The sequence below is a fragment of the Pristiophorus japonicus genome, chromosome 14 (genome assembly GCF_044704955.1).
Source record: "Pristiophorus japonicus isolate sPriJap1 chromosome 14, sPriJap1.hap1, whole genome shotgun sequence".
NCBI classification, from domain to species: domain Eukaryota; kingdom Metazoa; phylum Chordata; class Chondrichthyes; family Pristiophoridae; genus Pristiophorus; species Pristiophorus japonicus.
In genome coordinates this window covers 56,322,188-56,348,153 of record NC_091990.1, presented here as the reverse complement: position 1 = coordinate 56,348,153, position 25,966 = coordinate 56,322,188, and the positions used below count along the sequence as shown (strand labels likewise).

General features: G+C 44.7%; 1 protein-coding gene across 1 annotated transcript in view; it reads right to left on the bottom strand.

Moving 5' to 3' along the window:
* The window catches only part of stk40 (serine/threonine kinase 40), a 78,412-nt gene extending 53,066 nt beyond the window's left edge, over window positions 1-25,346 (bottom strand). The window contains exons 1-4 of the mRNA XM_070898717.1: window positions 25,031-25,346; window positions 7,164-7,290; window positions 5,356-5,441; window positions 370-510 (exon numbers count right to left, since the gene is read on the bottom strand). Of these exons, the coding sequence (XP_070754818.1) occupies window positions 370-510; window positions 5,356-5,441; window positions 7,164-7,275 (339 nt within the window). The 5' untranslated portion in view covers window positions 7,276-7,290; window positions 25,031-25,346. The remainder of the gene's footprint in view (window positions 1-369; window positions 511-5,355; window positions 5,442-7,163; window positions 7,291-25,030) is intronic.
* Window positions 25,347-25,966: the final 620 nt, after the last annotated feature.

Here is a 25,966-nt window from a genome sequence, read left to right as displayed (position 1 = left end):
GACCATTCGGCCAGGGCTAGGGGCTGCGTGCTTCGGGCCCCTCCCACAGTTTTGGGCGCCTGGAGCAACTGCACATGCACGGCCACTGTAGCACATGTGCAGAGGTCCCTGCACTGTTTTCAGCGCAGGGACCTGGCTCCGCCCCCTACAGCTCGTGCTGCGCCGTGCCCAGCTCCAGAGGACCTGCAGGGAGCCGGAGAATAGGTAAGTTTTTTTAGGCGCCCTTTCTGGCGTGAAAAATATGCGTCCAGGTTCCGGGCTGTGCTGTTTTAGGTGCGGCCCGAAACTTGAACCCACTCTTATCAGAAGCGCGTGCATGATCAATGAGACCAGTGAGTGTACCCATGCACTGTGCTTTGAAATCGTTACCTGGAAGAGACCATGGTGATGCACCACTCCATCTTGATTGTGAAGCAGGGACAGAAGTGAGTACTCTGTATGCAAAAGCATCTTTCCTTGTCTTTCTTCCTGAGTTTCCATTCTCTCACCTCTATCTTCAAGTGTGAGAATCTAAAGGGAAGGGGAAAAGAAGTAGTCAGAATCCAAATAATGTTTTGTATCAGAGTATCGTTTTTCAGTTTAATGACAGAGTGTCCAGTATGCCCAGACACCTTGCAAATGAAGTACATACTGAATCAGTCTTTCACGTTTAAGACTTTCAACCAAATCCAATTCAAAGACACTGAAGTGCTAACACAAGCAAATCGGCTCCTCACTGACTCTTGGAAGCAACTTTCCCTGCACATACAGAAGGACTTGCTCCCAGACAAATTCAGCAGTCGGCATCCAGTGGAATCGATGTGCCTGCACCAGCTCCACATTGAAACTACTTGCTCTAATTCCATTTTACAGCTCTTTCCCCATGCCATTTTCTCTCCCTCAAAGAACTAGTAACCCTTTTTATGTGGTGAAAAAAATCTACTAAGTTTGCCTTTTGTGCTTCTACCAATTCCAACTTAATGCTTCCTTGTTACAGATTCAGTGACTCTAATTTATCCTCTCAAAACATTAGGTCCTTTCCAGTCCTAGTTGGTCAGCTGTGTGTCCCACCTGGGCAGAATTGGAACCAATGTCCTCGGGGGAGTGTTTGCTAGTGCTGTTGGGGAGGAGTTAAACTAATATGGCAGGGGGATGGGAACCAATGCAGGGAGATAGAGGGAAACAAAAAGGAGGCAAAAACAAAAGACAGAAAGGAGATGAGGAAAAGTGGAGGGCAGAGAAACCCAAGGCAAAGAACAAAAAGGGCCATTGTACAGCAAAATTCTAAAAGGACAGAGGGTGTTAAAAAAACAAGCCTAAAGGCTTTGTGTCTTAATGCAAGGAGTATCCGCAATAAGGTGGATGAATTAACTGTGCAAATAGATGTTAACAAATATGATGTGATTGGGATTACGGAGACGTGGCTCCAGGATGAGCAGGGCTGGGAACTCAACATCCAGGGGTATTCAACATTCAGGAAGGATAGAATAAAAGGAAAAGGAGGTGGGGTAGCATTGCTGGTTAAGGAGGAGATTAAGGCAATAGTTAGGAAGGACATTAGCTTGGATGATGTGGAATCTATATGGGTAGAGCTGCAGAACACCAAAGGGCAAAAAACGTTAGTGGGAGTTGTGTACAGACCTCCAAACAGTAGTAGTGATGTTGGGGAGGGCATCAAACAGGAAATTAGGGGTGCGTGCAATAAAGGTGCAGCAGTTATAATGGGTGACTTTAATATGCACATAGATTGGGCTAACCAAACTGGAAGCAATACGGTGGAGGAGGATTTTCTGGAGTGCATAAGGGATGGTTTTTTAGACCAATATGTCGAGGAACCAACTAGGGGGGAGGCCATCTTAGACTGGGTGTTATGTAATGAGAAAGGATTAATTAGCAATCTCGTTGTGCGAGGCCCCTTGGGGAAGAGTGACCATAATATGGTGGAATTCTGCATTAGGATGGAGAATGAAACAGTTAGTTCAGAGACCATGGTCCAGAACTTAAAGAAGGCTAACTTTGAAGGTATGAGGCGTGAATTGGCTGAGATGGATTGGCGAATGATACTTAAGGGGTTGACTGTGGATGGGCAATGGCAGACATTTAGAGACCGCATGGATGAACTACAACAATTGTACATTCCTGTCTGGCATAGAAATAAAAAAGGGAAGGTGGCTCAACCGTGGCTATCAAGGGAAATCAGGGATAATATTAAAGCCAAGGAAGTGGCATACAAATTGGCCAGAAATAGCAGCGAACCTGGGGACTGGGAGAAATTTAGAACTCAGCAGAGGAGGACAAAGGGTTTGATTAGGGCAGGGAAAATGGAGTATGAGAAGAAGCTTGCAGGGAACATTAAGACGGATTGCAAAAGTTTCTATAGATATGTAAAGAGAAAAAGGTTAGTAAAGACAAATGTAGGTCCCCTGCAGTCAGAATCAGGGGAAGTCATAACGGGGAACAAAGAAATGGCGGACCAATTGAACAAGTACTTTGGTTCGGTATTCACGAAGGAGGACACGAACAACCTTCCGGTTATAAAAGGGGTCGGGGGGTCTAGTAAGGAGGAGGAACTGAGGGAAATCCTTATTAGCCGGGAAATTGTGTCGGGGAAATTGATGGGATTGAAGGCCGATAAATCCCCAGGGCCTGATGGACTGCATCCCAGAGTACTTAAGGAGGTGGCCTTGGGAATAGTGGATGCGTTGACAGTCATTTTCCAACATTCCATTGACTCTGGATCAGTTCCTATGGAGTGGAGGGTAGCCAATGTAACCCCACTTTTTAAAAAAGGAGGGAGAGAGAAAACAGGGAATTATAGACCGGTCAGCCTGACATCGGTAGTGGGTAAAATGATGGAATCAATTATTAAGGATGTCATAGCAGTGCATTTGGAAAGAGGTGACATGATAGGTCCAAGTCAGCATGGATTTGTGAAAGGGAAATCATGCTTGACAAATCTTCTGGAATTTTTTGAGGATGTTTCCAGTAGAGTGGATAAGGGAGAACCAGTTGATGTGGTATATTTGGACTTTCAGAAGGCGTTCGACAAGGTCCCACACAAGAGATTGATGTGCAAAGTTAGAGCACATGGGATTGGGGGTAGTGTACTGACATGGATTGAGAACTGGTTGTCAGACAGGAAGCAAAGAGTAGGAGTAAATGGGTACTTTTCAGAATGGCAGGCAGTGACTAGTGGGGTACCGCAAGGTTCTGTGCTGGGGCCCCAGCTGTTTACACTGTACATTAATGATTTAGATGAGGGGATTAAATGTAGTATCTCCAAATTTGCGGATGACACTAAGTTGGGTGGCAGTGTGAGCTGCGAGGAGGATGCTGTGAGGCTGCAGAGCGACTTGGATAGGTTAGGTGAGTGGGCAAATGCATGGCAGATGAAGTATAATGTGGATAAATGTGAGGTTATCCACTTTGATGGTAAAAACAGAGAGACAGACTATTATCTGAATGGTGACAGATTAGGAAAAGGGGAGGTGCAAAGAGACCTGGGTGTCATGGTACATCAGTCATTGAAGGTTGGCATGCAGGTGCAGCAGGCAGTTAAGAAAGCAAATGGCATGTTGGCCTTCATAGCAAGGGGATTTGAGTACAGGGGCAGGGAGGTGTTGCTACAGTTGTACAGGGCATTGGTGAGGCCACACCTGGAGTATTGTGTACAGTTTTGGTCTCCTAACCTGAGGAAGGACATTCTTGCTATTGAGGGAGTGCAGCGAAGGTTCACCAGACTGATTCCCGGGATGGCGGGACTGACCTATCAAGAAAGACTGGATCAACTGGGCTTGTATTCACTGGAGTTCAGAAGAATGAGAGGGGACTTCATAGAAACATATAAAATTCTGACGGGGTTAGACAGGTTAGATGCAGGAAGAATGTTCCCAATGTTGGGGAAGTCCAGAACCAGGGGTCACAGTCTAAGGATAAGGGGTAAGCCATTTAGGACCGAGATGCGGAGGAACTTCTTCACCCAGAGAGTGGTGAACCTGTGGAATTCTCTACCACAGAAAGTTGTTGAGGCCAATTCACTAAATATATTCAAAAAGGAGTTAGATGAGATCCTTACTGCTAGGGGGATCAAGGGGTATGGCGAGAAAGCAGGAATGGGGTACTGAAGTTGAATGTTCAGCCATGAACTCATTGAATGGCGGTGCAGGCTAGAAGGGCCGAATGGCCTACTCCTGCACCTATTTTCTATGTTTCTATGTTTCTAAGTCTATGGTGTACTTTTTCAATGTCTACATGCCATGCAGATTCATGACACTTTTATATTTAATTTCCTTCTATATAAAATCTAGGATCCCAGTTGCCCTTTTGTATTTTTCCACCCGCAATCATGCTCTTAACAATCTGTGTACCTGCACCCGCCGATCTATCGCCACGCTTGACAATTTTAGAGCTATATTTTCCTAAACGTTTTGTGAATGATTTGGTTAAAGAAAACAGAGCAAGCCATGAGGCAAGAGGTCAAAGTGTGCACAGTTGTGGAAAGGAAAGAAATGAGAGAGAGCACGGCCCAGTTCTAATCACAGCCTTCCAGCAGTGGGGAGAAGAGGTAGGAGCCCAGGCCACGAACAATGTATTTTATGTTTTGAAAAGTGCTGCTATCACATTTACAGGTTTCCTTATGGGACTTGGTAATCATTCATTCCAAAGGAAATGACCTTCTGGTACCGAGTCACAACAGTCATTCAACCAGTGAGAATCTAGACAGCGAGTGTATCAGCAAGCATCAAGTGTTGGAAGCACCACAACTGAACTCAATCCCACCCTTGCATACTTTTGGTGGTTTTGGGGTTGGGGGGGGCAGGAGAGAAAGAGAGATAAGTGACTGGATACAATAGCAATAGTCACAAATGAACAGGGCGGACTTTCTGGTTACAGTCGATGGTACATGAGATAAATATATGTCAGTGGTTGAAGTGTGGCCTATCACCTCCTCTTCGAGGTAGGGATCCTAAAAAGTGTTTAGCTGCTAACAGGAGACCAGTATGGCTTTGAACTCAATCTTCACTGGGATCATTTAGCATATTGGTACCATTATGCTACACGAAAAAATAAAACCAATATGCTTTTACTGTGATACTCTTAGTTCAGCATAAATACCAATACCAGCGACAAATCTGTAATCAACGGTACTTCATCCTCAAAATGGTCTTTTTGGATACATTTGTGCTGTTGGGAACTCTTTCACAGTTCAGGTGAATGTAGTTTGACATGTCCACTATTATGCTGCACTGATATCTTTGTGACAATATTTTGCCATTTTTAATTACCATTTTAAAAAATAATTGCATGTATAGAAATACATCTGTCCTTCTGTGTAACAGATATTTTACAAGATGCTAGCAGGCAATCTTCACTCACTTTTAATTGATAGAAGTCATCTGTTCCATCTTTTCTCGCCAAACACTGAACAATGCTTTGTACAGGCGAATTTCCCAAACGAGGACCTAACCAAGAGGGAAAAAAATTGCTTTTAAAAAAAAAAGTAATCGCACACCCCAGAGATCCTTTTCAATTTAGTGGAAAGCCTATGACTAACGCACAATTACATAAACGACTTCCCCAATGTGTAGGGTTTCTTAGTCATTTGAAAAATCAAGGTTATTTTGTGTAACAAGTGCCCGCTGGGAGCAGCTCAGAGTATGACTAATCGTATTTGAGTCACTAAAAAACCATAAAAACAACATACAGCTGACAAGTCCTGCTGGAGACTAAAGCCCATTTTCCAATCCCTAAAGACACAGCAATGTTAGTGTGTCATTTATTTCAAATATTCCTGGAAAAATAAATATCAAAAGAGAGAATGCTCAAATAATTATTTAATCAGTGCAAATTATCTTTCCTCCTCCACTCTTCAACGCTCATACGGATTCACAGATGCGAGTCCTGCACCCAGATTCGGTGTGACCTTCAGTGCTGGCAGCAATGTTCTCTCTAAGTTTTATTTTAGGTGCGTGGCCTCTTTAAATCTGCTGCACGGCCAAACATGCTTGGTAATTTTTCCAGCCTTACAGCTGGTGAGCGGCCTGCGCAAGACCCCCCAATCGCTGTGCAGCCGCAGCTTAGGGGGAACATTGGTTAGCAGGTTGCTCAATTGCACCTAACATACAAGCTTAATCCTGTCCTCACTCAACACTTGCAGCAGGGTTCACTTGATAGCAATCAGAGGCGGAAACCCCAGCCGATTTTTTCTCCTCCCTAACCCAGGGGCTGTGAAGCTCGTTGTAACATTTCTACTGCTGCCCAGGCAGAGATCTGCTAATTCGCAGAGAGTGAGGATCAAACTGATGGCTCAGTTACTCCCTGCCTTAACAAGCTGAAGCTTCAGGGAACTACACTCCCTTTATTTGAAAAATGGATCTACACTCCCAAAACCATAGCAGGTTATCTCCTATCTATAACACATGCTCAAAATGATGTGTATGCATTTACCCACCCTGATGAGTCAGAGCTTCAATTTGCTTGAATCCATCATTTTGCCTGTTTCCCCTTCCCCCGCACCCCCATTCTCAAATGAAAATTAGCTCTCCTGGGATAAGGTCCGACAAGCACCTCATCCAAGTGCCCAGTGCTCATGAGCCTGAAGAGCGAGTGTTGGCAGGGTCTTGGAGCACAACTGATTTGCACCTGCATCTGACTTCCAACACTCGGGTTTTCGTAGAAGTATCTGGGCAACGAGCAGGAGCAGAAACTCTGGCCAATGTTCTTATAAACCCTGTGTGCTGAGACTGTTTAGTTGATTAGCTCCTTTGATGGCTCAGCTGGCAATAGCATTTGGTCTCCCAGCCACAGAAACCAAAGGTCCCAGGTTGATTCCGTTGTATGCCAAGTTGGCCTTGACCAAGGTCCACAAATAGCCTCAATGTCTCAGGCTGCTGAAGGGGAGGAGAAAAGCCTGGGGTCCTGCTCCTGATTGCAGTCCAATACTGGAACGTGTCCATGCCAGGTGAAGACACAATGATGCCCTATAGCTGGATTAATCGGTCAACACTCACCATCTAGGCTCACTCGAAGGGCAGCCACATAGCATGGGGTAAAGAGTGCCTCTGGAACTGAACCCAGCACACATTCAGGGCAGGTGGAGAGAGAAGTGGCCAAGAAAAAAATATAAACGGATACCGAAAATTAGCATTTTCGTTCGTAAAAATCTTACAACTAAACAAACTCACCCAAGATAAACGGGCCAGCCCTTTTGCTGTTGCTTCCAGAGATCCCTGTACAGAGAGCCTTGGATCGTGCCGAGGATTCACCAGCTCCTCGGTCTGGCGCTCTCCTCTTCATCCTGCAGTCTCCACTCTAGAGAAAACGACAAACATTTTAAAACATCTCTTACACCTGGGTTGATTTAACTGACCCAATTTACAAATGACACTATCTAGTCAGTTTAGCAAGATGCACGTTAAACACCCATTTGATGCGTACAACCTGAAAATTAGTCCCCAATACAAGGGATTTTAATGGACTTGGCAGCTCCAGGAAGCAGAGGCACTGTTGCTGCAGTATGATGCAACTAACAACTCCCAGTCATGGAAAGCAAGAACAGTGAGTAATCATCACAGAATCTCCTCGGTATCACAGTGGCCAGAGCTTTTTCATGGAACTTTTTTTATATTCCTGTACAACGAATTATGTGTCACGACAAATTAAGTGGTAAGGAAAGCCTGGCTTTCAGTAAAATGTTCTGCTTTTTTCTTGAAAGAAGCCAGTGAGCAGCTTTCCAGTAAAATTGTGCATTTATCCCTTCGTGATTTTCCTTCATCTTCTAGATTCTTGTTCCCACTGATCCTTCCTTCTCTGCCTAACACATCTCTTCCCTACACTGCTAATTAGCTGTTTGCTTGCAACAGAGACTTATTTTATTGACTTTTTCTCGGCTGTGATCTCTGTATTTATACGCGACAGAAAAAGTTGAGAACTGTATTCATTTTTTTTTTAAATCATCCCCCTCCCTCTAGCACTGAACTTTTACAAGCACCTTCCCCCACCTTGACTCAAAACACATATGCTGATGGCAGCAAAATTAATCCTCACTAGCCTAAATTGGGTGATCAATTACTTGTGATTAACATTCCTACTTCGTCATTTCAAAGCTAGTTATCACGAGTTAGTTTTGTTTAAGTAGACAGAAATTGGGTGATGCCCATGTGAACATTTATTTAGATAGATTCAGCAGTTCTAAAGTGGCATTTTGTACTGCTGACATTTTTCGATGCTAGGTTTTCACTGATTTAAAGGTACAGTACATCATAATTCACATGAAAACAGGATATGATTGATTGAGAAACTGACTCCCAACAACAGTCTGAACCTTTCACTCAGCTGGCTCAGCCTTTCTCTGGATCATGCTAGTGATACTTCCTTCTACTGTCTGTGCTTTACTCGGGACTCTGTGAACCCTGCAGAGGGAGTGGGGGGTCTTTGAGCAAGTATTTGCAACTTCAGTCTGTCCACATCATAAACCCCCAGCCCCAAGATAATATGCCTCTCCTCAAAAGGAATTTATATATATAGCATACAGCATGTATTCAAATTTGCAGAACTGCAACGGAACAATTCTACCAAGAATTAAAGAGCATTACTCGAGGAAATAAAAGCATCATATACAAACTGTTCAGCACACTATGGATGAAATATCTACGCACTATTTAATTAACATTGAAACCTCAGTAAGAAAATTGTAGTTTTAAAGAATCTCTCCTCTACATCAAGACACGCATTTCCCACACTTCCGCTTGTCCCAGATTCCAGAGGAACATTTTCCAACTCAATGGGAGTTTTTAAGGGTCTGCATTGCATCTGGGAGAAAAGGTGAGGTGAGGGAGGGGGGTAGAAGGGGAGAAAAACTTGTGGGTGGTGCAGTTTTTCAACCTGCTCCTCTCAGGTAGATGAAATATTCTTCACACATTTTTAGAACTGAGTGATGCTATTTTGCTCTTTGGATTTTGGGAGGCTTGATAGAAAATAAATCTTACAAATCTCAGAGTGGAATTCGCTACTGCAGAATGTTGTTGATGCCAGTTTGTTAGATATGTTCAAAAGGGAGTTAGATATGGCCCTTACAGCCAAAGGGATCAAGGGGTATGGAGAGAATGCAGGAAAGGGGTACTGAGGTTGAATAATCAGCCATGATCTTATTTAATGGCGATGCAGGCTCGAGGGGCCAAATAGCCTGCTCCTGCACCTAATTTCTATGTTTCTATGCCATTTTAATAGTTCAATGGGAAGACCATACACTAAGAATACATCAATTGTATGCTTCTTACAGTATTAATACACCTTTACATCTATGCCCTGAGGCTATATGTCAAAATTACACAAAAGTTCATAACTTTTACGCTTGCAATAATCAAAATGAATCAATTATACCTCCGTGTGCGTCAATGTGAAGCTGAAAGCTCTTTGCACCAAAGCAAACTGCGCGGTACACCATGGGTATTTAGGCAAGTGGTATGAGATCACTTTGAAAAGCTGGACTAATGATTCCAGCTTTGTGCTTGCTCCAGTAAAACTTCAACCAGGACCAGTACATTCAGCAACAGAGCAGGCTAACTGGGCCAATAAACCCGTATCCCTACTGCAACATACAGCTCAATAAAAACAGAGCATGCAGAAATATTGGGCAGAGTAACTATATTTTTAGTTTTAACCATAGTGGAGCAATGCTTTTGCACTGCAGACCAACGGTTGCTCTGGTATTGGTTTTGTTGTCTGGTCAAGGCTTTAATTCTAGCACGCACATACAACAGTACAAACTTCACTAATTTCACCATTCAAGTCCATTGGGTAACCTATTGGATGAGTTACGGCAGTTGAGGCATCATTTGGTCATTTATGTCACAAGGGCAACGGTGACTGAAGTCATTTAATTTTTTTTCAAAGCAGAAAGTTGCTCAAAAATGAGCTTTGTTCCCACATAAACACACTACTTAGTTTCAAAATAAGTGATACGTTATTACAACCATTGAGCAGAATGTTTCACTGGAGATGGAGAGTCGGTCACATCCTGCTACAAACATGTCTACTAACTAGAGCAGCACCAATCAAGTCTAGAGTCTCACCATTCTGCTCCTCAAAATTCAGCGGCCAAAATAAATGTTGGGTGGCTCCACAGAAAGACATAAATCTTGGTCACAAATCATTGCAAACACTTGCTAATTTTGGCACCTACTGGTAACTATCACAAAAATCAATGGTATTCATATAGCCCTTGTAACATAAAAAACATCCCAAGCTATATCATAGTTGGGTGGGAGTCGCAGAATAGGAGAGAAGGGAAATAAAGATAGATGGAATGAAAAACAGGGGCTTAGGAGAGGTGAGCAAGAGCCTGGTTTTTGACAAAAGAGTTAAAGGATGAAAAAAGAAGTGCAGAAGCAAAGAGGTTAAGGGAAGGAGTTCAAGAGAATGGGGCGAGGCAGGTACGCAGAAGGCCAAAATCCAAGGACGAGAAAGTGGGTGATACTGTTAAGAGTATTAAGGTTCTAAATTTAATGCATTCGTTGTAGGAAGATTAGTGAGGATGGGGGTGATTGGCAAGCAAGATATACTGCAGGTCAGGATACACGCATCTGATTTCAACAGTTTGACATTCAGGAAGGATGGGGAATCAGAGGCTGGCAAGGACAATGCTGAAGAAATAGAATTTAGAACCTGCAACTGTTTCATTCTTCAATGCATACTTTATAGTTTCAATGCAGCCAGAGAAGCAGTGTGATAAATTCCACCAGTAAGGCTGCACTGAATTGACACAAACATTGCAGCTCTATACTTTAGAAGCCAGCAGTGCCCTAGCACCCATTTTGTACACGTCCCGTTAAACTGCACACTGTTAATCCAGTCCTTCCAACTCATTGGGCTTTTTTTTTTAAATCATGAGATTAATTTGCGTAAACTGCTGCAAGTATAACTTCTCCTGTAGCTTAAAATATTGACCACCATTTGCAGTTGCACATGTTTAAATATCAAAATTTGTTTTGGGGACAAGAAGTCTCTTAAAAGCCACTGTAAAGTTTCATGCTACACAAGAGGTAATTTCATACTGCAAAGCACTCAAACAGAAATGGCAAGTTCTTTAGTGATACTTTTGGATGGAGTGATGAGGGAGGAAAGTATTTCACCTAAAATACTAATTTATCTTGGTGCTGAGTGACCCGTTACCTATTGCCAGCATTTCCTGTTTTAATTTAGAATAATAAAGTACATGCACTATAAAAGGAACAATTTTATTATTTTATCAGGTTAAAATTCCTGCGGTTAAAGCTCAAAGCAACAACTTTTGATGAGTAATATTGTGAAGTCATTCCTAGGCAACAGTAGCAAGTAATTTTTTCTTTAAAAAGCCAGAATTTATTTCAGCAGCTGAATTACAGCAAGATGAAGGAGTCATTTTTCTATCAAAGCAAGTCTACACTGCCCCACTGTATGCAACAACCCTCCATAGAAATTTGACACAAAATACATCAAAAAAATGAAACAACTGGATCTTTCAGACATGCCAGTCACAAGTAGGTCAAAATAAAGGCCAAGTTTCTATTACACCCAATTGAACTTGTCAACACTAAATTTAATTTAACTATAATACGGTTTGAAAAAGAACTAAGTTTTTAAGCCTTATCCAGTGCCGGGAAACGTGCCACACTGGGCTGTGAGGACTAAATATTAAAGCTAATCTAATTCACAACTGAGTTATGCATATATCAATAGGAAAGAAAGATGTGCATTTATATAGCGCCTTTCATTTATATAGCGTCTCAAAAGCACTTTACAGTCAATGAAGTACTTTTGGAGTGTAGTCACTGTTGTAATATGGGAAATATGGCAGCCAATTGTGCACAGCAAGCTCCCACAAACAGCAATGTGATAATGACCAGATAATCTGTTTTTGTGATGTTGATTGAGGGATAAATATTGGCAAGGACACTGGGGATAACTCCCCTGCCCTTCAAGCCTGCTCCGTCATTCAATAAGATCATGGCTGATGTTCGACCCCAGCTCTACTTTCTCACTCAGTCTCCAGATCCACTGATAAGTGCAGCAACTTGCCCAAATGGCCCTGCAGGATTCCAGACAGCAAGCATCAATGGCTAATCAAGAAAAAGTAGCAATTCTGCCCAATTTCCCTCCTGCGTCCCTGGCATGGATACATTGAGCACAACGACAGTATTTCCACAGCTGCCTTGACCAATATCAGCTACTTCAACCTGAACATGGAATGGAAGCCGTGACCTTCACTATCTATATGGGCCAGTGCACTAGTCAGCGTTAACTGAGGGAATCCCAAACATGTATGTTTGTACGTAATGTCGCACTGGACTGGAACATCCGTCTTTAAATGGGACATTTTTGGTCTTATTTAAGGAGGGATATACTTGCATTCAAGGCAGTTCAGAGAAGGTTCACGAGGTTGAATCTGGAGATGATGGGGTTGTCATATGAAGAAAGGTTGAGCCTATGCTCATTAGAATTTAGAGGAATGAGGTGATCTTATTGAAACATACAAGATTCTGAGCGGGCTGGACAGGGTGGATGCAGAGAGGAGGTTTCCCCTCGTGGGGGAATCTAGAACTGGGGGCATAGTTTCAGAATATTGGGTTGCCCATTTAAAACAGAAATGAGAAGGAATTTCTTCTCTCAGAGGGTCGTGAATCTTTGGAATTCTCTATCCCAGAAAGCTGTGGAGGCTGGGTCATTGAATATATTTACGGTGGAGATACAGATTTTTGAATGATAAGGGAGTCAAGGGTTATGGGGAGCAGACAGGGAAGTGAAGTTGAGGCCTGGAACAGATCAGCCATGATCTTATTGAATGGCGGAGCAGGCTCGAGGGGCCAAATGGCCTACTCCTGCTCCTAATTCTTATGCTATGTTCCCACACCGTTCAAATGTACCTGAAAGGTAGTATCTGCAGCATTCATGGTTTCCATCAATTAGATTTTGATGAGAACTATAAATTTGTGGGGCGACATTGGAAAGGAAAAAAATAAGCCACCACATTGTCATTAAAAACCTAAATATCCTGCAGGACGGAAATCTGCCATCGTGTCAGGTCTGGCCCGTGACTGCAGTCTTGCATTTGGTGCGAACTCTTAATGCCCGTTGAAGTGGTTCAGCAAGCTGCTCAGTTGTATAAACCAATAGCTACTCAAGAGTCAGGCCCAGTCCACCTTCTCAGGGCAACAAGCGCAGCCTTGCCAAATCCCAAGTATAAATTTTAAAATGAGTTGACAAGTGCATGATGTAGTTGGCTGGATCAGCCCACTATCCTCACAGGAATGAGTGCACCCTCATATTTAACCACAAAGTTATCAAAAAAGATTATAAATAAGTGACAGTCTGGGCTGGGAGCGGTCGCCATTTATTTCGGAAGCGATCATTCACACTTTCATAAGAGTTGTGCGAGTTACTGCAGCCAGAATCAAGACTCACAAAGTACGCAGTTGCATCTCATCAAAGCAGTGCTGTGCCTTTAACTCCACCTGAAATCCCAGTGCATGTAGCAACTCCTTCAAACCCAAACTTCAATCACCACAAACCCATGCTTAAATAATCACCTTCAAATTTCAAGAGAAGAATGTTACCAAACTAAACCATTGGGCTTCGAATGGAAAAGATAAGAAATCTTGCCAGTCACATACTCCAAAGCATGGGCAGCTGTCACACGTTCTGTATACTGTAATACAACCTGAATTCACATTATATTATTCAAAAATAAACAATGCTTCAACTCCAGAGGAAATTTGTTTTGAAGAGAACTTTTTACACAGTGACAAGAACCTAATTGTTCCTGAATACTAGCGAGTGGGCAGGACCAGCTCGATGTGTTATTAAGCTACAGATTCAGACTGGGGACTGCTTAAATGCATCAATAATAATTGGTGAGTATTAACAAGTACTAATGTAAACAGAAAGATAATTTGAGATGATTAACAAGTACCAATATAAAAAAAGATAAAACAGAAATAGGGAAGGATTTAAACTAGGTAAATGCAAGCTATTTGAAGCAGTAATCCAGATTGGAGTGCCTGCACTAATGATTCTTGTTTCACACCTACATCCTAAAATGAGAAATACCATTTATTTCCACTAATTCATCTCTATTCTTTCCTGTTTGCTTCACACCCCCAAAGTTAACACTATTAGTAATTCTTGTAGAGCCACCTACCAGAGAAAACATCCCACGGAGGTATCAGTCTTTTCAGTTTTTTTTTAAAAAGAGGTCAAGAACTAATCTATCCCACTCTACTTTATTTTGGAGAGAAGCAGTGAAGTTCTGCCCATTAGAAACATAGAAACATAGAAAATAGGTGCAGGAGTAGGCCATTCGGCCCTTCTAGCCTGCACCGCCATTCAATGAGTTCATGGCTGAACATTCAACTTCAGTACCCCATTCCTGCTTTCTCGCCATACCCCTTGATCCCCCTAGCAGTAAGGACCTCATCTAACTCCTTTTTGAATATATTTAGTGAATTGGCCTCAACAACTTTCTGTGGTAGAGAATTCCACAGGTTCACCACTCTCTGGGTGAAGAAGTTCCTCCGCATCTCGGTCCTAAATGGCTTACCCCTTATCCTTAGACTGTGACCCCTGGTTCTGGACTTCCCCAACATTGGGAACATTCTTCCTGCATCTAACCTGTCTAACCCCGTCAGAATTTTATATGTTTCTATGAGGTCCCCTCTCATTCTTCTGAACTCCAGTGAATACAAGCCCAGTTGATCCAGTCTTTCTTGATAGGTCAGTCCCGCCATCCCGGGAATCAGTCTGGTGAACCTTCGCTGCACTCCCTCAATAGCAAGAATGTCCTTCCTCAGGTTAGGAGACCAAAACTGTACACAATACTCCAGGTGTGGCCTCACCAAGGCCCTGTACAACTGTAGCAACACCTCCCTGCCCCTGTACTCAAATCCCCTCGCTATGAAGGCCAACATGCCATTTGCTTTCTTAACCGCCTGCTGCACCTGCATGCCAACCTTCAATGACTGATGTACCATGACACCCAGGTCTCTTTGCACCTCCCCTTTTCCTAATCTGTCACCATTCAGATAATAGTCTGTCTCTCTGTTTTTACCACCAAAGTGGATAACCTCACATTTATCCACATTATACTTCATCTGCCATGCATTTGCCCACTCACCTAACCTATCCAAGTCGCTCTGCAGCCTCACAGCATCCACCTCGCAGCTCACACTGCCACCCAACTTAGTGTCATCCGCAAATTTGGAGATACAACATTTAATCCCCTCATCTAAATCATTAATGTACAGCGTAAACAGCTGGGGCCCCAGCACAGAACCTTGCGGTACCCCACTAGTCACTGCCTGCCATTCTGAAAAGTACCCATTTACTCCTACTCTTTGCTTCCTGTCTGACAACCAGTTCTCAATCCATGTCAGTACACTACCCCCAATCCCATGTGCTCTAACTTTGCACATCAATCTCTTGTGTGGGACCTTGTCAAACGCCTTCTGAAAGTCCAAATATACCACATCAACTGGTTCTCCCTTATCCACTCTACTGGAAACATCCTCAAAAAATTCCAGAAGATTTGTCAAGCATGATTTCCCTTTCACAAATCCATGCTGACTTGGACCTATCATGTCACCTCTTTCCAAATGCACTGCTATGACATCCTTAATAATTGATTCCATCATTTTACCCACTACCGATGTCAGGCTGACCGGTCTATAATTCCCTGTTTTCTCTCTCCCTCCTTTTTTAAAAAGTGGGGTTACATTGGCTACCCTCCACTCCATAGGAACTGATCCAGAGTCAATGTAATGTTGGAAAATGACTGTCAACGCATCCACTATTTCCAAGGCCACCTCCTTAAGTACTCTGGGATGCAGTCCATCAGGCCCTGGGGATTTATCGGCCTTCAATCCCATCAATTTCCCCAACACAATTTCCCGGCTAATAAGGATTTCCCTCAGTTCCTCCTCCTTACTAGACCCCCCGACCCCTTTTATAACCGGAAGGTTGTTCGTGTCCTCCTTCGTGAATACCGAACCAAAGTACTTGTTCAATTGGTCCGCCATTTCTTTGTTCCCCGTTATGACTTCCCCTGATTCTGACTATCCCTCAACCAGCATCACTGAAACAGATTCTCTGGTCAATCATCACATTGCTGCTTGTGGGAGCTTGCTGTGCACAAATTGGCTGCCACGTTTCCTACATTACAACAGTGACGACACTTCAAAAGTACTTCATTGGCTGTAAAGCGCTTTGGGACGTCCCGTGTCTGCGAAAGGTGCTGTATAAATACAAATCTTCCTTTCTTCATGAAATAGCCAGCACAGAACTATCAAAAAGCTCCACGAAAGCATTGACATTATTGTTTTGCACTGCACTAAACTTCGTAACTTAGATTTATACAGTATCTTATGTACTGAAACATCTCAAGCAGCTTTGCACAATCATTAGTTTGAAGCACAGTGTCTGTTGCACTCATTGGTTACTCATTGGTAACATTAGACTCTGCTGATCATACACATTCTTACTGTCACTAGGTTTTTAGTCAAACTTGAAGATGGGCATGTGAACTCTTCACAGTTTAAACGCACATAGTGTGAACAACACCCAGCAGTACACAGTTTCCATCGTTCTAAACTTGGGTTCTGCCTGGAGAGAGCACTGTGTAACACCAAAGGGAAGTGTTGATAGTTGCAGGTCTGTCACTGATGGCAGTAATGTTGGAGGCAATGTGAAGCGGAAAACACAAGAAATTTATTAGCACAACACTAATGGTGTGATTTTTCCCTATTTGCATATTACTTAAACTAAATGTTGACGTGGAGTGCTCCACAGGAGGAGAAAGGAGAGCACTGCTGAGATGGAGATTCCAGATATCAACCCAATAGGGCTCAGAAAAAAAGGCATTTGGAAGTTAATATTTAAATAGTGACTAATTACCACAGGCTCCTAAGGGACAGCTTCCAAACCCACCAAATAGCCTTCCCATAGCAAGAACCACCTAAATATTTCCAAAACTGGTGAACAAGTACTTTCTTGCAGAGCTCAAGTTTGGGCAACCAGGTTAAAACCAACCAATTGAAGATGCGGTGGTATAGCCACTACATGGAATTTAACAGCACTGCTCATTCAACTAATACACAGGTCTGTGACAATAGGTCAATACCCACACTGACATAAGCTATAGGCACTTTGACACCACAAGTGCTGCAAGTGCTACACTCCACAGTGTAAACAAGCCCAGGTTTCAGTGACATAGGAAACATAGAAAATAGGTGCAGGAGTAGGCCATTCAGCCCTTCTAGCCTGCACCACCATTCAATGAGTTCATGGCTGAACATGCAACTTCAGGACCCCATTCCTGCTTTCTCGCCATACCCCTTGATCCCCCGAGTAGTAAGGACTTCAAGTAACTCCTTTTGAATATATTTAGTGAATTGGCCTCAACTACTTTCTGTGGTAGAGAATTCCACAGGTTCACCACTCTCTGGGTGAAGAAGTTTCTCCTCATCTCGGTCCTAAATGGCTTACCCCTTATCCTTAGACTGTGACCCCTGGTTCTGGACTTCCCCAACATTGGGAACATTTTTCCTGCATCTAACCTGTCTAAACCCATCAGAATTTTAAACGTTTCTATGAGGTCCCCTCTCATTCTTCTGAACTCCAGTGAATACAAGCCCAGTTGATCCAGTCTTTCTTGATAGGTCAGTCCCACCATCCCGGGAATCAGTCTGGTGAATCTTCGCTGCACTCCCTCAATAGCAAGAATGTCCTTCCTCAAGTTAGGAGACCAAAACTGTACACAATACTCCAGGTGTGGCCTCACCAAGGCCCTGTACAACTGTAGCAACACCTCCCTGCCCCTGTACTCAAATCCCCTCGCTATGAAGGCCAACATGCCATTTGCTTTCTTAACCGCCTGCTGTACCTGCATGCCAACCTTCAATGACTGATGTACCATGACACCCAGGTCTCGTTGCACCTCCCCTTTTCCTAACATGAATGTTTTGCCATTGGGTGCAGGCTGCTGGTTTTTGCAATGCAAACAGAAAGCCAGACCCACAAAATTATCCTTTGCCTACAGTTAAACAGCAAAGTCCGGGCTTCAACTGACAGCAGGGTGCAAACTCTCCCTAAACATGGGTATGATTTTATGTGAAAAGTAAAACCACCATATGATACAAATGGATATTACAGATTTCTCATCTACATGTTGCCCCTTGGCGACATCATCCGAAAACACAGCATCAGTTTCCACATGTACGCTGATGACACCCAGATCTCCCTCATTACCACTTCTCTCGACCCCTCCACGGTCTCTAAATTGTCAGACTGCTTGTTCAACATCCAGTTCTGGATGAGCAGAAATTTTCTCCCAATTGAATATTGGGAAGACCGAAGTCGTTGTTTTCGGTCCCCGCCACAAACTACGTTCCCTAGCCACTGACCCCATCCCTCTCCCCAACCTGTCTGAGGCTGAACCACACTGTTCGCCCTGAAATGATCTTTCGACCACTTTTCTGTAGCATAACTAAGACCACCTATTTCCACCTCCATAACATTGCCCGTCTCCACCCTAGCTTCAGCTCATCCGCTGATGAAGCCCTCATCCATGCCTTGTTACCCCTAGACTTGGCTGCTCCAACGCACTTCTGGCTGGCCTCCCACATTCTACCCTATGTAAACTTGGTGATCCAAAACTCGGCTGCCCGTGTCCTAACTTGCTCCCGCTCGCCCACCTACACTTGCTCCTGGTTAAGCAACGCCTAGATTTCAAAATTCTCATCCTTAATTTCAAATCCCTCCATGGCCTCGCCCCTCTTCATCTCCAATCTCCTCCATCCCCAGAACCCCCCCACCCCCAATATGTCTGTGCTACTCAAATTTTGCCCTCTTGAGTATCCCTGATTATAATCACTCAACCATTGGTGGCTGTACCTTCTGTTGCCTAGGCCCCAAGCTCTGGAACTCCCTACCTAAACCTCTCCGCCTCTCTTTCCACCTTCAAGACCCTCCCTAAAACCTACCTCTTTGACCAAGCTTTTGGTCACCTGCGCTAATTTCTACTTATGCGGCTCGGTGTCATTTTTTTTTTTTAAAGTCTCAATACTCCTGTGAAGTGCCTTGGGACGTTTCACTACGTTAAAGGCGCTATATAAATACAAGATGGTGTTTCTCTGAGGACTAGTGGGTTGGATGGATATTACAATTCCAGTATCAATGCCCATAGATGCACCCACAATTTCTGGGGAAAATACCAGGTGGGTACATACCTTCAACACTGGAATACACCTAATGAATTGAAGAGTTCACAGTCTTATCAGCAAGATAACTATCTCCATGTCCATTGAAATCATTCCTTTAAAAATGGTGGCAAAAGCCAACTATCATCTGCAGCTCGTCTGTCTGAACAAGACTGACCACAACATCTCACTAGCCACAACAATCATATAATCGTAAAGTAACTACAACTCGGGCAGGAGATGAAGCTGCTCTGCCCCATATGGTCACTTTCACAATTCTCAGTAGTGCTCACACCAATATTTAACATAAAAAAAAGAAATATCAATTATTTCCACTGAAAATGCTGATGACAGGTCATCAACCTGAAACATCGCTCGGAATTTCAGGCCCAGAGGCTTCCTTCGGCGAATGCTTCCGAGCAGAGAATGTTTTACGAAATTACCTGGTGGCCCCACAGGCGCCTGCGATTGTGGTGGGAAGGCCTTCTCTTCCCGATCTTCGGAGGTTCGGATGCAGAAGGTGCTGTCACGTGTGACTGCAGTATTCTCATTAATAGCAATGGGAACTCCGTATCTACAAGTTCTCATTGCTATTAATGAGAAAAACAAACACACTAAACATAACACAAAAAATAAAAAACACACCTCACATAATTAAAATTAATTGAAATTAAACTTCATTAAATGTTTTAGAAAAAAATCATATATTGAGGATTTTTGTTTAGTGTTTTAATAGGGTTTAAAATAAACTTACCTTATTGGACAGGGTTTTTAAAACTTAAAATGGTGTTTTTAATTTTTGTGTGTGTTTTAAAACTCGTACGCTGATAAAAGTAGGCTATTTTCCTGCTTTTACCAGGCACAAGAGTTTTAAGGACATTCGCTGGGCAAGAGTTGGGCAAATGTCCCAATCTCACCCGCGCAAATGTCCTTCTCCCGGGGATGCAGAGGATCTGTCAAGCCAAAACTTCACAGATAGGAAAAGCTGGTTTTCGGAGCATGCACATCGCACGTCGAAAGCCGGCTTTTGCGGGGCCTTGTCAGGTCCGTACGTATTCCGTACAGACCCGTCAAGGCCAGAATTTTAGCCCCATTAACTTTGTGTCTCTCTCCACAGATGTTGCCTGACCTGCTGAGTATTTCCAGCATTTTCTGTTTTTCCAGATTTTCAGCATCCACAGTATTTTGCTTTTGTAAGATTATTTCCACCATGTTATACTAATTTTCTTTCCTCTTCACCCACCCCACCCATCCCGAAAGTGCTGATCTTAGCTGGTGCACAGTCTGACAATTGCCCATAGCCTCTGTGCTTCAAAATGTAGTCCTTCTTTACATGCAAGCCATTTATATCCCATTAAAGGCAACGCTGTCAAAGCTAATATTGTCCATGTGGAGATAGTGAAAGAGAACCTGCCAGCAGTCACTGCAGTGATTTACACAACAAGGACCTTCCCAAAACCATAGGGACTGGGGCCAATTGTCACACTCTTGCTGCTGCCGCCAAGCTCTGATCAGCTAAGCAAGCACAGTACAGGCTGAGAATATCTGTACGGACTGAGCACGAGTGCTTCTCTGTCAGTCGCCTCGCTGGATTAGAACTTTCAAGGACTGAGCCTTCGGAAAAGCTGGGAGTCACAAATATTCAGTCCTTGACACTGCATTTACTTTGCCAGTCTGTTGGTAGCAGCTTCATTATCAGCAGCAAGCTGATGCTGTAAACAAGGCAGTGTCGATGCTACCAGAGTCTATCTGCTGCTGCCAAACAGGTGACTGCAACCATCACCTCTGCAGGCAACAAATAAACTGGTTGGCCGCTGGAAACAGTCGTGTCTTTTGGCCGCCAGCGAGGCGAGTGGCAGAAGCACTCGTGCTCAATCTGCACAGACATCGCACAGTCCATCAGGGAAGGTCCGATCAGAAAAATAATCCCAAATAGCACACGCATGTAGTGGTTTTAAATTAGAACTTGGTGTTGTAAAATTAGCCTGTCACTGGAAGCAGGGCAGGTCATCCAACAGTGGGGCTCAGAACCAGTACAGGAGAATCACGTTAGCCACCAGTTCTAACTAACAGAACTCCGCTACAGGATATGGTGAGCTCAGTCCATCATATTGGCTCATTATTACATTTCCAGATAAAAGTTGCGATAACAAACCCAGTGGTACGAGATGCATTTTACAATGCAAATAACTTCTTGCAGACAACAAAAATTAAGCTGCAGAACACTCAATAGCAATTTGAAACTAGACCACTTTAAAAGCTGCAAATAGGTTCCCACCCAATTTAATCACAAAGCAAGATGAAATTCCTCAGTCTTGGGGTGGGCCACTCACTTTAATAAGAAGGGATTTTTTTTAATAAAAGAAAAATCTTAAGATCAGCGGGGAAAAGAACCACCTGGGGAAATTCCCATTTAAGAAGTGTCCTGCTTTCAAAGGATGAGGTAGGATGCTATTAAACTTTCAACCCAGGATGAAATTGCCTTTATCCGTCACGATTGGTTCAGCTTTACTGATAGCTATTCGTTGCTTAGCTGGCCCGCCAAACTCATCGGCAATCTCGGTAACTGGCACACAAGCCATTGGGATGATTTCAACTGCACTGTAGGAAGCAGTACGAGATTGAAAGTTGAGTGCAGACAGTATAAAAGGAACTCCAAGCTCCACTGGGTGAGAAAGAAAAGTCAGTTGCGAGGGAGCTGTGTATGTGGAGGTTCCACTCCAAATCCAAGGATAAAGACCTTAGACCTTTTGGTTTGGTCGTCCAGCACTCCTCCTCTTTTGGTGCTGGGTTGCACAGAATCTATCATTTTCAGATCAGCTTGAAACACCATGGAACCAAAGGGATTAACACACTGGGCTGGCAAGACAACAATGCTCAGTAAAAAGCACACATACTGGTCTCAGTTGTTGCTTAACAAAGGACCTACAGAAGAATCCCTCATGCTAACTCAAAAAGCACCCACAACATGGGAACGACCCGACTCTCCTCGATAGGTCCTACCCTATAAAAGTTTAATCTTTACTCATAGTGGGGAGACTGTGGAACTTTCTACCACATGGAGTGGTTGAGACAAAGAGCACAGATGTATTTACGAGGAAGATGAAGTAAATAGAGTGGGAGGAGGCTCGTGTGGCGCATAAAAACCAGCATTGGGCCGAATGGCTTTTTCCTGTGATGTAAATTCTACGTAAAAGTGTATTTTCTGAATGAAATGTTTAAAATGGAACCCGAGGTGAAGGTCGAAGGGCCACCATGTTTCACCAGCACTGAAAAGACTAGAAAAGGTGAAGGAGCAAATAAAGGAAACTGGAAGGGCTTTGTGGAAATGAAGATGCTTCTGCACTGACATACTAGGATGCGTGCAGTTTCCGACATTACAACAGCGTCTATACTTAAAGTACTTCATTGGCTGTAAAGCGCTTTAGGACATCCGGGGGTCATGAAAGGCACTATATAAATCCAAGTTCCTTCTTTCCAATAAAACTGGTTTATCTAGAGGCAGAATCCAATGCCAATATAAATCGGAAGCTTTAGTGTCCGAGATGGCACACCTCCCCACCTAATCCAAATTCTACCATCTATATTTGCAAACAAAATGTTCATCCTGCCACATACACTTCCTATCAACAAAATCCACATTTATTTCACAAAGAAAGTTGAAAGGTGTTACAGGGAACTTTAACATAATCTGGGGAAAAATTCAAAAGCACTGGGTAGGAATACTAAGTGCGGCAGACTACATTGTCATTACACTTCATGGGATGTGTCCTATCTGCTACTTGGCCACAAGTACATGCTGAGGATCAGCGATCAAGTGGGCTCCCATGCACAAATTATGTAATGAGCTTCTGACATTCCGCCCAGATCATTCAATACTGTGTCTGCAGCTCAGATCCTGGGTTTGGCAGATTTGAATTCCAACTCCCACCCCACTACCCCGATACCAAATTTACTGCTTCAAGGCTACAGGTTATTGAAACAAACCCCCAATGGAGTCTCCATGATTAAAAACTGATTACCAAGTGGGCATGTAAAGCAAGCTCCACCAGTGCACTAGAGCATCCTCACCAAAGCAAGGCTGGGCCAGCAATCAGTTGTGGTATTGTCCTGCCACACTGGATCCAGTCAAATCAAAGCAAGTCCAAGAGGGACATGTTTCCACATCTTCAAAATGGGAACATCACCAATATCATGTGATTCCATCACCAAAAAGACTACTTGAAGAGGTCAAAAACAACACCTTTCCCCATGTTGGTCAGAGCAGGAATTGACATTGGGGTTAAAGCTGCCAAGGACTATTCTATCTGGTTTCATAGTGTCACTGTTAAAGACCAGAGCCACCTCAACAAGGCTGCTCAAGTTCTAGGAAAAGCACTGGATGGCAAGGATAGACATGACAGATGAGGATTGGTGCCAGGACACTAAGCCATGTGGCATGATCTTGAGACTCAGTCTCGACACTGACAAGTTGATGACCGAACAACAAATGGAAATTCCAACTCTCCATTCCAGACCAGCGGCCGAGCTGACAGGTGACCAAGACTAGAGGAGAGTGAGGAACAAAGACCCACCCTCCAAAGGCTACGTTTCAAGCTTTATGGGCCAATGAAAGGTTCAATGTAGCTCTGGCAGAATCAAAGCCCTACAATGCTGCAGTTTGAATCATTCATCACCTTCCCTTTGATCTTTGAAAATATTCCATTTGCTACAGAGATCACAATATGGAACTTCAGAAGAGGTTTGGGGGGGTGGGGATGAGATACGAGGCGATTCAGAGTTGTGAGGGAAGGAGGGCAGACCAGAGAAAAGGTGAGGCGGGGGGAGGAACGAAAGAGGTGAGAGATGGGGGGGAAAGAGAAGAGCAAAGAGCATAGTTATTGGGGGGGGGGGGGGGGGGGCAGAGACCCAAGCTATGCAGGGGAGGAGGGGGAGAAAGGGGCAAAAACCAGAGGTAAGGCAGGGGCCAGATAGTGATGGGGGGGGGGAGAAACACAGAGGGATATGGGGGGTGAAACACGACACAGAGGGATATGGGGGGGACGGACACACAGAGGGATATGGGGGAGGGGGGGAGACACACAGAGGGATATGGGGGGGGGAGACACACAGAGGGATATGGGGGGGACGGACACACAGAGGGATATGGGGGAGGGGGGGAGACACACAGAGGGATATGGGGGGGGGAGACACACAGAGGGATATGGGGGGGGAGACACACAGAGGGATATGGGGGGGGGGGGGAGACACACAGAGGGATATGGGGGGGGGGGGGAGACACACAGAGGGATATGAGGGGGGGAGACACACAGAGGGATATGGGGGGGAGACACACAGAGGGATATGGGGGGGGAGACACACAGAGGGATATGGGGGGGGGAGACACACAGAGGGATATGGGGGGGACGACACACAGGGATATGGGGGACGCACAGAGGGATATGGGGGGGCACAGAGGGATATGGGGGGGGGACACACAGAGGGATATGGGGGGGGACACACAGAGGGATATGGGGGGGGACACACAGAGGGATATGGGGGGGGGGGGACACAGAGGGATATGATGGGGGGGAACACACAGAGGGATATGATGGGGGGGACACACAGAGGGATATGATGGGGGGGGGGGGGGAAGAACAGAGGGATTGGGGGGGGGAAACAGAGGGAAATGTGGGGGGGGGGGGAGAACAGAGGGATATGGGGGGCGGTGGTGGGGGGGGGGGGGGAGAGGAGAAGGAGCTGAAGCAGCGCTAACCGGGAGCCCGCAGGCGGGGCCGCCTCTCCACCCGCCGGGGCCCCGCACACAACCGCTGAGCCTCACTCACCTGTCGGCCCGCCGTGCCGGCCGCACTAAGCCCGCTCCCCGCCGCTCATGCCCGCGGCTTCAGCTCGTCCTTCACTCGGTCGGTCGGTCGGGCTGATATTTTTTTATATATATATATATAAAGGTGGATGAAACAAAATCCTCCACAAAAAGAGATATGCTGCAGAATGACGATTATTTTTGCCCAGGGAGTTCAATGGACGGCAGAGGCCATCGCGGAGCGGCAGGCAGCCGGCGGGACGGGGCTGCAGTGGCAGTGACGGCGGCCGCGGTGCCCTCCATGTCGCTTTCTCCCCCCTCCCCACCGAGCGGGCGGCCGCCTGACAACGGAAGTGACGCACGGCCCGCCTGCCAGGCCCCGCCCCTTCCCTCACCTTGATTGACGTGTCCCAACCCGTTCCCAACCAATGAACCAATCAGGGCCCGACACACACAGCGGAGTGGGCGAGGAGAGGGCGGGGTCTCGGCGCTGCTACCTGCTAGCCCGGCCCGCGATTGGCAGCCGGCTCAACCTATCGCGGGCTGGGGGGCCCTTTGGCCCACGTGGTGTTCCTGAAATAGAATTCCGCGCATTTAAATCCCCAACAGCGCAGTGCTGTTGCTGCAAGGTACGGTGCACCAGGCTAATGCTGCTTTCAGACCCTCAGCCGTCTGCGGCATGCTACTTTAAAAAAAATACATTGGCATGCAATTTTGATGCACTGCAAACCATTTTTTTAAATCCCAATTCATTGCGACTCCTTAGCTTTGGAAAATAAAAGGGACATGCTTGCTCTCCTAATATAGCAGTGAGCTACTTTAAGCAGAGGGATGCCATTTCACAGCAGTGGCCTGGAATAGAATTGTGACCCTTTTATTCTGTGTGTGGGGCACCTTTTTCTTCAATGCAATACGATTCTTCTTGGGCAGTCATTCAAGCTTGCTTCCACATTAAACT